Source organism: Haliotis cracherodii, unplaced genomic scaffold, assembly GCF_022045235.1.
Source record: "Haliotis cracherodii isolate W230 unplaced genomic scaffold, xgHalCrac1.p SCAF_1, whole genome shotgun sequence".
Classification (NCBI taxonomy): Eukaryota; Metazoa; Mollusca; class Gastropoda; order Lepetellida; family Haliotidae; genus Haliotis; species Haliotis cracherodii.
Window position 1 is genome coordinate 52,616,202 of NW_027266264.1, and position 12,623 is coordinate 52,628,824.

Genomic DNA, 12,623 nt, shown 5'->3' on the forward strand with positions numbered 1-12,623 from the left:
TTCAACAAATAAACGACGTCATCTCTGAAGTAATTTAGTTAGATCATTCACACAAAGTTCAGTCACAATTTTCTCTGTTTTTAAAAAAATATTTTGAGACTAAATCGCTACAAATATATATTTAACCTTGAAGCATGTGAAGCAATGCGAAATGTTATTTCCTTGCACAGAAAATAGACAAGGGAAAACCCAGATAGCAACAGACAAGCTTACTTCGTTTGAAGACTATACTTATATGAATATCGTCGAATATCGGTTCAATAACAAAGATTTATAAGGTACTTTTTTTGCCAGTCCACAGGGACTGGCAGTCAGATGAATTACCGATCTAAGCCTAATTTAACCAGTAAAAAACTTGTAATTACCGGTAAACAGGAACACTGTCAGTGATCAATAAGTTTGTTTCTTATCTACCAGGACTAAAATATTTGTAAACATTCTTGTTCTTACGCACATATTCAGTGTAGCAATGTGGGCGGAAGTTGATATCACTCATAGACCGTGTAAAATTTAGTAAAATTAACCAATCAAATTAGATCATCCTTCAATGTCATTTTGGAATCGGGTATGTCAGTTCCCACAGTATGAATCATTATCATAAATCCACTTAATTTTGGTTCAGTATTCAGAGATGGAAATTGGCAGTAGCCTGTTAGCCCAGACCAGTTTTGGTAATGTCAAACGTATCCGAAGGGGTAATAGAATTTCAAACATTTTTTGGGGTATTGCTATATGTTATGACTATTCAGGCTAGTAGACATTTTTTATTAATTTCTATACCTGGATTTTGTAATACATGATTGGTTCCCACCCTCTTTCAAAGTAATCCTGATGATGTCTGTATTACAGTAGTTTTTTTAACAATGGTAAAGATACCCTCGAAATTCATTCCTATGAAATACATATATATTACATTGATATCATGAATATGGGGTGGATAGTTCTCTTCCCTTGAGTTTCGGAATGTGTTTGCTATCATCTTTGATTGATGTTCGTTTCCTTCAGTCACACTATCAAAGGATGAACAGCTTTGACAGAGTGCGTAAAATAGTCCAAGAAGAAGGTCGAACTGCTCGCAACTTAGTGCAGTACAATCTACCACTGGAAACACATCATGAGCGAACAGGTATACTTACAGATCTACTGTCAAATGTGTTTTTTCTTTCACGTTGTGATATCATCAGACATGACCATTGAAAACTGTTGTGACTGAATACTATGATAGGTAACATGGCAAACTTACACCTACCATTTCTACCTTCCATAGCAAAGAAACGTAATTTATCATCCGAAACTGGCTCCCACAGGAGATATCGCTAGGGTGAGATCAAGCATTATCTATACTGTAGATATCGCTGCAATGAAATTGCATCACAATGCTTTGCAAACCATTTTGACATCATTGGCTACCATGACGTCACAATCAAATGACATCACTAATGGCTCTGCTACTGAAGCTGTTAGCAGTACTTTTTACACTTAAGACACTGCTTATTACTTTCTACAAACTGAATAAGTTGGAAGAATGATGTTGGATTATAAATAAAATGTCTCCCTCGTATCTTTTGATATCAATCGCCATCGTCTCCATGTTGATGTCATATGAAGACTTTGGATGGCAGTTGGAAGTGATACACAAAGAGATAATTTATGGATGCCAACTTCCTATCATATTATATGAAAAAAAAATCAACTGAATGCTTTATAATAGAGTGTAATGAATTAAGAATATTTTTTTATGTCAGGTCGACCTACAACTCGCCAGATTCGCAAACCCGGGACCCGCCGTGAGCGCCCAGCCTCACTGTCCTCATTCCCAGGACTAAGTGGTAAAATATCTCCACTTGACCCAAGCATGGCAAAATCTCCTAAGTCAGATTTAGGTGGCAAACGAGTTGATCTCCGAGCCAGATACTGGAAGTTCCTGTTTGACAATCTCCAGAGGGCAGTGGATGCAATATACGACACCTGTGAACACGACGAGAGTGTGTTGGAATGCAAGGTTGGTGGCATTTTGGTGGCATCAGCTTCATGTAACTTGTTTTCCTGTTTCAGCATTATACAGAAATTGAGCTGTTGTAAATAGTCTTGCATTCAGTTGATGTATATATGATAAGTGTATTAATATGAAGAAAAATGCTGATAGGTCTAGGGGGAGGAGTAACAGTGCCAGAGGCTTACAATCTAAGGGAGATAACTCTTGTTACCAGAAGTGATAATGAACGTAAACACTGTTGAGTTGGGAAATTCTAATGTTGCTGAGTAACTGGTGAATAATGGCAGGTGATCAAATGTTTTGTACACGTCACAAGGATATCTGGTTAGGTTGTCAGGATGAAAACGGATATTGTAGAAAGGGCAGTTTGAGTCTAGCTCTGAAATAAACAAGTCATGTTGTGACCAGATGTGTTTCGAGCTTTCAATAGACATTGCTTCCTTTAGTCATTGGCTGTTAAACCTGTAAAATATGGTGTCCTATTCATGATTATGATGATAGAAGAATGAATGGAATGTCAGAAATTCTTCAACATATTCCCCTAATTCTGTATTAATGTCCGATTAGAAGTTTGACAGATCCAAGTAGACAGATCTTTTATTTCTGATTAGGTTTGATCTGTATCAGTATGATGTGTTTAGTGATTTCTTGTGAATTTCAACTGTGGAGGGCTTTTAGCTCCAAATGACGTTTCTGCTCATGAAACTCTCAATAAAACCTGCAAATCTGAGAACACATAATATTTATTTCTGACATAATAAACTGATGTTTTTGCTCTGTAGGAAGTGATTATGATGCTGGAACAGAGTACCAAAGACTTTAAATCGTTGATTGAACGCATGAATCTGCTGAAAGCTTACGAAGATGCAGCTCGAGGTGGAGACAGGTAGGAATATTGGGGCAAATTATGTTGCAGGTAGATTGGCGAGACAGTACTTGTGAATTTAGCAAACAGAAATGACAATATGAGACTGAGAGCCCTAATAATGTCTGATATTGATAAATAAATGTCAGTGATTGTAACTGTTTTCTACATTTGGTCATATGTTCAAGATAGTTTTGTACAATATTCAGACAGGTATTGTTTTATATTTCTTATGTAGTATGTCCTGTTATTGTATTATTCAATCATACACTTTTACTTCAGACCAACCTCTATAGCATGGGAAGTGAGGAAAATGTCGCCTGGCAAAAATACTGGAGGTCATGGGTCATCAGTTCAAGGTCGGTGCTCTCCAAGTCCAGCACAGAGGTCACTGAACTTCTCCAGTCCCCCACAGGGCCAAGGATTTAATTCTAATAAAAATGAAAAGTAAGTACACTGCTTTTGTATCCTCATTTAATCAGCAAAGCAGCCATCAAATATATCAATCAGGTTTGTTGTACATGTTATAAAAGCATGCTAAGACTCAAGTGACAGTTAGAGAGCTCTACTTTTTGTAAACAATCTTGAATTTATATGTATGAACTTGTGTTTTTCAGTTCAAAACCAGTGTCTACTGGCAATAGTTGGGCAGACAAGGTGAGAGGGGTGCCAGCTAGGCCGGCTGCCCCTACAAACATTTCTCCATATAAGCATGTTCCAACCAGGCGAAGAGAACCATCATTAACAGAAGACTCGGTCTCACCAGCAGGTAGGGAGAGGATTTGGTGTACTGAAACTCGGTGTACTGTCATGCAGATTACAAGAGGATATGGTTTATACTTCATTAATACTGTCATCCTATTTTAATTATCTGTTTAGTGAGTAATATTTGGATTGATGGCTGGCAGGTCAAGTATTTTTTTCATTAGATAATACAGTCAGTTGAGTTTGATAGTCTCTTTAATAGTGGGTTTTACCTGCTGTGATTCAGCATTACCAGGATAATTCCCTGTTCCCTGATCGACATACAGATCTTGCATGGTATTGATCCTGCTTCAGATGAAGACAGTGATGGATGGGAGACTGTGCAGCGGGGAGGCAAGTTGAAGTCACGACAATCCCCATCCCAGAAATCTCTTGAAAATCTCGCCTCCAAATCAAAAGACAAGAAGAAACTGCAGAGATCAAAATCAGTCCCTGATTCCACCAAAAACGTTTCCAAAGAAAAGTCTCCAGCAACTGACAATGGAGCCAATAGGACATCTTCTGATTCCTACTTGGATAACACCAACCCACGGCGTGAGCGAGCCGGCAGCAAGGACAGTGAGAAGGAGAACATCCCACAGATGAATCCCAATGTCCTTCAGCAGCAGACTCTCATGCAGGAGCGGCGTTTGGAACTTGAACGTCATGAGAATGCCCAGCGTATGATTGATAAGTTCGTTGACACGCTCTCCAAGGCTCCTGATGACAGCTTCAGCTCCGATGATGAGCGAGAGAGGGATGAAGTCGAGGCTCTTGCAGAGCAACTGGACAATGTAAGCAGATTATGAAATAATGATGAAACATAAAAAGTTTGTACTTGTATCAATCTGTTGTTTACCAGAATTCCAATAACATAACTGCTTACAGTTTTGCTCCATATCATTTGCTCACTTGCCACTTCCATGTTCACTCCTAAAAACAATCAAATCAATCCCATACATTTTAATACTCTTCTACTTTTATTCCATAAAATCGTACAAACACGTACACCCCCACCCACCCATCCACCCACCCACACCTATCCAAACCCACAGTCAACATCTCTGCTGACACTGAAACTGTGCATGAATAATACCGGATGTTATTTTTATTCAAAGTGGCATTAGTGCAGACATGACCATTTTGATAATGTTTGTTTGATACATGAGCCATTATTCATGTCAAATGTATCAAAATGTGTAAATTGGTATGCAACAGGTATATTTGTCTCAGGAAACACGTTCCAATTTGGGCCTTAGCGACCTTGGGGTCTTCACTTCATCTAAAGAATTTCGAGAAACTGTTTTACATTTCTTCTGAAGACCTTTGTAAAATCTTCTTTGTTTCAAACATGGCCTTGACGGCTCATCAGTGTTATTTATTTGAAGACCCTAATCATTAACATCATTACGCTGGTAGTGATTGCAGGGGTCCGGAAACCGTCATATGCGCCGGACATGTCCGATTGGGAATCTCAAATGTCCGGTTTAAAATAACTATTGCTATCAACGATATTTTAGTATTTGTGATTATATTATCTGTCTTGTTTTTAAATAATCTTTAGTTTAAAAAAACCCTTTTTCCCGTGTGGTCACGTGATATCCAAATATGTGATAATAGTCTCGATCCAAATGTTACAACGGGTACACTTGAGCAGATATGAATATTAATTAGACTGTTCACGACGTTAACAGATCATATTATAACAGAAACAGACGTATGTTTTCCATGTATATCTAAAATGATATTATTTGTTATTAATTGTCCGGTGAATTAAACAACTTAGATTGAAATAATTCATCATATTATGAAAACGTAACAACTTGTAATATGTGTGAAAAGTCGTACTAAAATACGCTATTTGAAGGGGGCGTGGCCTAAATGCAAATGTCCGATTGGGATTTTAAATTTTCCGGACCCCTGAGTGATTGTTTGGTAGACATATCATGAACAGGACATACAAACAGTCTGTGACTTTAGCCACTAGTCTGAGCCTGAGTCTAGTAAAATTCTCTTTGGTACTGTAAGCTCAGCTAATAATAGTTAATTTCATAAGACTAACATCTGAAAATGTCGCTAAGAGTAAGAGTCCTGTACAGGCTAGTAGACATAAGAGTATTTGCCACTGACCGAAGATATGTATTTATACTCTGTTTTTGTTTGTTGAAGCCTAATGTACACGTTATGTGCTTGCCCTGGTATCTGCAGTATTTGATAAACCCAATAAGAACCCCCGCCTGATTCACAAACTAATGATGTGAACATTTCTAGGCCTTGGCTTCTGCGCTTGACGAGGACGACACTCAGTCGAGTCAACTGGAGCGGGAGCAGAACCGAGCCATTGAGTCCGCCATCAAGGAGGAGGAGTCCTACCTCCAGGCTCTGGCCAAGGAGGAGAGCACGGAGATTGAGGTGGAGACAGAAACAGAGAGTGACCTAGGGGTGAGTCTCTCGGAAACTGTCAATGCCCTTTCTCAGTGAATTAAATGTTCTTAGGAGATTGATATGAATGAGTGAACTGTGTGAGGCCCTTGCAGAGCAACTGGACAATGCAAGCAGATGAAATAATCACGAAAGACATGACTTTGTATTTGTATTAAAATGTGAGTCTCTCAGAAACTGTCAAGCACGGCACTATCTCAGTGAATAAAGTGTTTCCTAGAAGTTTGTTGAGCGAGAGTGAGTTGAGTGAAAACTGACAATGTATACAACAATGTATAATGATGAAGGACAAAGTTTGTATTTGTATTAATGTGTGAGTCTCTCAGAAACTGTCAAGAACTGCAGGATCTCATTAAAATGTTCCAAGAACATTGATAGGGGCGAGTGTTTGGTTTAACATTGCTTTGATGAGAATAGCCTGAAGTGATGCAGGTCATAGACTTATACTTCTCTGGTGCAACCCAAGAGTATGGCTAGGACATTCCAAGGATCATAATCTGGACAAGTCTAGGATTTGATTTAGCAGCTCCTGGCTTTGCTAAGCATGCTAAGGGAGGCAACTTTACACAGTGAACTGCAGTGCCTCAAGCCATCAGTTCCGCCTTACAGATTGACTGTAACACATGTTTGTTGTACATGATGGCTGCCAAAACAATATCAAATCTGATTTCCAGTCTGTCTCTGTTAAAGCTGAAAAATGCTTATACTGGCAGAAAAGGGAATTTAGTATTGGTTGTAAAATGTCATACTGTCAATAGAGTTCGGCTTAGAAGAAAAGCTGTGCAAAATTCCAGCGTCTTTATAATCCTAATATTCCAGTATGCTGCATGGTTAGACAAAGACACTAGACTATTAGTCTGAGGCTAGAGAAGATCTAGCGAGGCTACCAAGATCAAGACATTTTGCATAAAACACTAGTCTGAAATAAGCTCCAAACTATTTAGAAAACATCAATGGTGTCTACCCCTGACAATGCTTGGTAAAGGGGCAAGCTGGATAAAAGTTTTAGTACATGCATCTGCATAGAAACGTTGCAACAGTGTAAATATAGAAGTTGTCATCTACAGAATTGTTTTCTATTACCTCACTCAACTACGATTTCAACCCGGAGCACCTATTTCAACACTGGACATGTCATCCAAAAAGATGGTACTTGTTGTTGCCCTGCCTGGCACTCGTCATTAAGGGGCGAACACAAGGACTGGTCAGCTCGTAGTGTGTATATTGAGTGGGATATTCATGTTAAACTGTGTCGCTGTATCTCAGAGGGCTAGCACTATAAAAGCGGCACTAGTCCTGACTAGTGCAAGCAGACACACATGCTTGCATGTTGCTGTATAAGTGCAATACTCTTGAACGTGATGTTAAATCCCGTTCAGCTCACTTCACCCCACCTACTATTTCAATCGAAGAATGAATGAATCTTATATTGGGGTTAAAGTTATATGTATAAGTAATTAAGTTACACATATGTTAAAATACATCTATCTACATTATGTATATTGGCTTTTCTGTTACAGAATACAACATGTTCATTTGATAACTCAGCCCAGAACCTGGACTGGGACGCTATGGTAGCTGCATATGATGGTAGGTTATAAGAATAGGGACAAATGCCCTTAATAGAGATATATTTTGGTTTCACGTGGTTGTGTCTGTGCACAGGGACAAGGTTTCAGGTACAGTGGGTTTGATATTTATGCTTTTTTGAGAGATTAAACATCCTAACTTAATCAACAGTTATTCATAATTCATTCCCTTGATGCTGTTCTGTCCAAAACGATTCTGCAATTAAACATATGACCCAGTCTGAATTATGACATACAAGCCTTTTTGTTAAACTATTTTCGAGACAAGTTTGTTGGAGGACAAGGTTTGATAAAGGCCCTATTTGCCCTACAGGATCTGCATAATTTAGGAATTGAGCTAAAGTGTTGGAAATTGGTATGACAGTTATCAGATATGTTCATATGAATAAGAACATAACTTTGTCCATTTCATGAATTACATTTTGGGGACTTATGACAACACTAAATGCATAGGTAAGGAGGAAATGTGTCCAAAATGGCTGATTTAAGAGGTTCTCATGAAGTATTTTTTAACATGAGCAAATCTCTGGCAGAATCATTTCCCTTTTGTCTATGCATCTGTCTGCAGCTGAGTTGAACATTTCCTTGATCAAACAAAACCCACAACATTTCTAGGCTTGGAGTTTGGACTTGGGACTAAATTCACCAAATGTATTTTTAGAGTGTTTGTATTTTTAGGAAAATGCTGATTTTGTAAATTGTTTGTAACATCAGAGCAAGAATCATCTGGGAGGAAGTCGTGGGGGGAGATGGCTGAGGAGGCAGATGCTAGGACGCCAGGACATGGGGCGCACATGCATGAAAAACTCTCATCACCATCACGGAAGAGGTAGGTCACTTACCCTTCTCCAAGTTTCAGAGAATAATAATGATATATGTGTGGTAAAAATGAGCCTTTCTGAATAAATGCCTTTTTTTTATACTTCCTTGATGCTACACCTATAGAGCTGTGTAGTGTAAGGTAAGGCAAAACATAATTCTAAAAGGGGTTCTGTCTGTATTTGTCTGCTGCTCTAGTGCCCTTTCCTCTTCCAAGCTGTCCAACTGACCTCAGTTATTGAACTGGTGCAGAATAGGTCCAAAGTAACCCATGTTATTTGCATGAATTGTAAGAGCTAACATAATTGATTGGGTGTTAACATGTGAAGGTGACTGAATGTGTGTTATTATACCCCATTGGCATGGATGTTTGCTAATACTGTCATACTGTTATTTAGTTTATATAGCCGGAATGTGACTGTGTATTAAGATACGTGTTTGATGGTAGGTCCCCGACCAAGTCCCGGCGCTGGTGTTGATTATTTAGTTGCTACAGCTGGAGTGTGACTGTGTATTTAGATACGTGTTTGGTGGTAGGTCCCCGACCGAGTCCCGGCGCTGGTGTTGATTATTTAGTTGCTACAGCTGGAGTGTGACTGTGTATTAAGATATGTGTTTGATGGTAGGTCCCCGACCGAGTCCTGGCACTGGTGTTGATTATTTGGTTGCTACAGCTGGAGTGTGACTGTGTATTAAGATACGTGTTTGGTGGCAGGTCCCCGACCGAGTCCCAGCGCTGGTGTTGATTATTTGGTTGCTACAGCTGGAGTGTGACTGTGTATTAAGATACGTGTTTGGTGGCAGGTCCCCGACTGAGTCCCGGCGCCGCCATGAGGAGAAGCAGGCCAAGGCCCAGGAGCTGAGGGAGAAGCTGATGCAGGAGAAGGCCGACAGACTGAGGGATTTGTCAAAGAAGGTGGGAATTACATCTCTAAACACTGTGTCAAACATCCTGTGGGGCTCAGAAATACCACCCTATGCTTGTCGTTAGATTGATGTCAATGTTCCCCTATCACAGATTTGTCTACCTGTGAAGATTAGGGTTAGAATTGGTCTTCATCAACCCATGCTTGTCGTAAGAGGCATACGGGACCACAGGATATGGTGGTCAGGCTCACTGACTTGGTTGATGCAAGTCATCATATCCCAATTGCTTAGATCGATGCTCATGATGTCAATTACTGGATTGTCTGGTCCAGACTTGATTCTTTGCGGGCCACCATCATATATGTGGAATATGCTTGGAGTACTGCATTTACAACAACCAAACAAACAAACAAACAAACAAACAAACAAACAAACAAACAAAAACTTTGTTAAACATCTTCCAAAATATGACATTTTTGTTTCTCACTGAGCAACAATGATTAAGTTTTAAACAAGAGGGCATTTCCAGTACATGTATTGGTTAAAAGAGATACATCTGATTCATGAAAAGAATTGTTTCTACATTATCTTCAGCCTATTTGAGAAGGTCTTTAATGTAGTGAATGCAGATTTGCTAAGTTCTTTGTGCAATGTTGATCATTCACCTTTAAGAAATTTAATTGGAGAGTAAATTTAATTGGAGTGCAGACAGTTGTAAATGTTTGTACGCTGAGATTCCTCGACCAGTGTTATCCCATACAGTTCCACACTATGGTGTATGTTCTGATCAGGTTGAGGAGGTGAGAGCATGGAAAGAGGAACTGATGAGACAACGACGGGTAACGATCACACGCAAACTACAGAGAGCCGAGGTGAAGCGGCAGAGTCAGCTGAAGATCAAGGCCAAGAAAGCTCATGAGGAGGAAGCGAAGGTCAGTGTGGTGAATAGTCAGAGAGCGCTGGTATAGTTCTTATTATAAGGATGTCATTTCCTATCTTCTTAATGTCTAAAAATATTTGCATTATGCATAGCTCAAGTCCTGAAGCCTAATCTTTAATCCAAAGCTGGACATTTGATAACTTTTCATTTAGCATGTTAAAGTGCATCCAATGCCCCAGAAGAACTCCCTTTTTAGATGACCTTCATGTGTCAATTTTTGTATAAGCATTCATATTTATTTGGTTGCAGGCAAATGAGATAGCTTTCATCAACACGCTTGAAGCCCAGAACAAGAGACATGACATCATGTCGAAGCATCAGGAGTCAGAAGCTCGGTTGCAGGATCTTATTGTGAGTATAATACAACTTGCCTAGATGCTCCATATATTACATTTAAAAATATGGGGCCGGCCGTGTAGCTCAGTGGTTAAAGCGTTTTCTCTAGTCACGCCAAAGATCCTGGTTTGATTCCCGAAATGGGTACAATGTGTGAAGCCCATTTCTGGTGTCCCCTGCCTTGTTATTGCTGGAATATTGCTAAAAGCATAACAAAGTGCAGTGATATGGCCAGTTTAGCTGTAATATATTACTTACTACAGCAGTAATTGTTTACTCTTAACATGGTTCTTTTGTTTATCATTTTTACTGTATTGCTATGAACTGCTGTTGGTGAGATTCTGTGAACTGTTGGCATGTGGTTACAGGAGGAGCGTCAGAGGAAGGTCGAGGAGAAGCAGGCCAAGGAGGCAGCTGTGGAGGAGCGTCGCCGGGCGCTGGAGGCAGAGAGGAAAGCCCGGTTGCTGGATATGCAGGAAAGACGGAAACAGCGGGATGCTCGCATAGAGCAGCAGCAGCTTGTCCGCGAGAAGGAGAGGCTGGAGGCTGTCAGGGCGAAGGAGAAGTGAGTAAAGATGGATGTCAGGGCCAGGAAGTGGGTATAAATGGATATCAGGACCAGGAAGTGGGTATAGATGGATGTCAGGGTCAGGAAGTGAGTATAGATGGGTGTCAGGGCCAGGAAGTGAGTATAGATGGATGTCAGGGCCAGGAAGTGAGTATAGATGGATGTCAGGGCCAAGGAGAAGTGAGTATAGATGGATGTCAGGGCCAGGAAGTGAGTAAAGATGAATGTCAGGGCCAGGAAGTGGGTATAGATGGATGTCAGGGCCAGGAAGTGGGTATAGATGGATGTCAGGGCCAGGAAGTGTGTATAGATGGATGTCAGGGCCAAGGAGAAGTGAGTATAGATGGATGTCAGGGCCAGGAAGTGAGTAAAGATGGATGTCAGGGCCAGGAAGTGAGTAAAGATGGATGTCAGGGCTAGGAAGTGAGTAAAGATGGATGTCAGGGCCAGGAAGTGGGTATAGATGGATGTCAGGGCCAGGAAGTGGGTATAGATGGATGTCAGGGCCAAGGAGAGATGAGTAAAGATGGATGTCAGGGCCAGAAAGTGGGTATAGATGGATGTCAGGGCCAGGAAGTGAGTATAGATGGATGTCAGGGCCAGGAAGTGGGTATAGATGGGTGTCAGGGCCAGGAAGTGGGTATAGATGGATGTCAGGGCCAAGGAGAAGTGAGTATAGATGGATGTCAGGGCCAAGAAGTGAGTAAAGATGGATGTCAGGGCCAGGAAGTGAGTTTAATGGATGTCAGGGCCAGGAAGTGTGTATAGATGGATGTCAGGGCCAAGGAGAAGTGAGTATAGATGGATGTCAGGGCCAGGAAGTGAGTAAAGATGGATGTCAGGGCCAGGAAGTGAGTAAAGATGGATGTCAGGGCCAGGAAGTGAGTAAAGATGGATGTCAGGGCCAGGAAGTGAGTAAAGATGGATGTCAGGGCCAGGAAGTGGGTATAGATGGATGTCAGGGCCAGGAAGTGGGTATAGATGGATGTCAGGGCCAAGGAGAGATGAGTAAAGATGGATGTCAGGGCCAGAAAGTGGGTATAGATGGATGTCAGGGCCAAGAAGTGAGTATAGATGGATGTCAGGGCCAGGAAGTGGGTATAGATGGGTGTCAGGGCCAAGAAGTGAGTATAGATGGATGTCAGGGCCAGGAAGTGAGTATAGATGGATGTCAGGGCCAGGAAGTGGGTATAGATGGATGTCAGGGCCAAGGAGAGATGAGTAAAGATGGATGTCAGGGCCAGAAAGTGGGTATAGATGGATGTCAGGGCCAGGAAGTGAGTATAGATGGATGTCAGGGCCAGGAAGTGAGTATAGATGGATGTCAGGGCCAAGGAGAGATGAGTAAAGATGGATGTCAGGGCCAGAAAGTGGGTATAGATGGATGTCAGGGCCAGGAAGTGAATATAGATGGTTGTCAGGGCCAGGAAGTGAGTATAGATGGATGTCAGGGCCAA

At 40.9% G+C, this 12,623-nt stretch overlaps 1 protein-coding gene across 1 annotated transcript in view; it reads left to right on the forward strand.

Moving 5' to 3' along the window:
- The window catches only part of LOC139479371 (S phase cyclin A-associated protein in the endoplasmic reticulum-like), a 105,626-nt gene that overhangs the window by 2,443 nt on the left and 90,560 nt on the right, over positions 1–12,623 (forward strand). Inside the window, exons 2-14 of the mRNA XM_071262231.1 lie at positions 1,006–1,126; positions 1,746–2,002; positions 2,779–2,882; positions 3,144–3,308; positions 3,479–3,630; positions 3,921–4,399; positions 5,877–6,047; positions 7,568–7,637; positions 8,351–8,465; positions 9,260–9,371; positions 10,114–10,254; positions 10,512–10,613; positions 10,967–11,163. Coding sequence (XP_071118332.1) covers positions 1,006–1,126; positions 1,746–2,002; positions 2,779–2,882; positions 3,144–3,308; positions 3,479–3,630; positions 3,921–4,399; positions 5,877–6,047; positions 7,568–7,637; positions 8,351–8,465; positions 9,260–9,371; positions 10,114–10,254; positions 10,512–10,613; positions 10,967–11,163 — 2,186 coding nt within the window. The remainder of the gene's footprint in view (positions 1–1,005; positions 1,127–1,745; positions 2,003–2,778; positions 2,883–3,143; positions 3,309–3,478; positions 3,631–3,920; positions 4,400–5,876; positions 6,048–7,567; positions 7,638–8,350; positions 8,466–9,259; positions 9,372–10,113; positions 10,255–10,511; positions 10,614–10,966; positions 11,164–12,623) is intronic.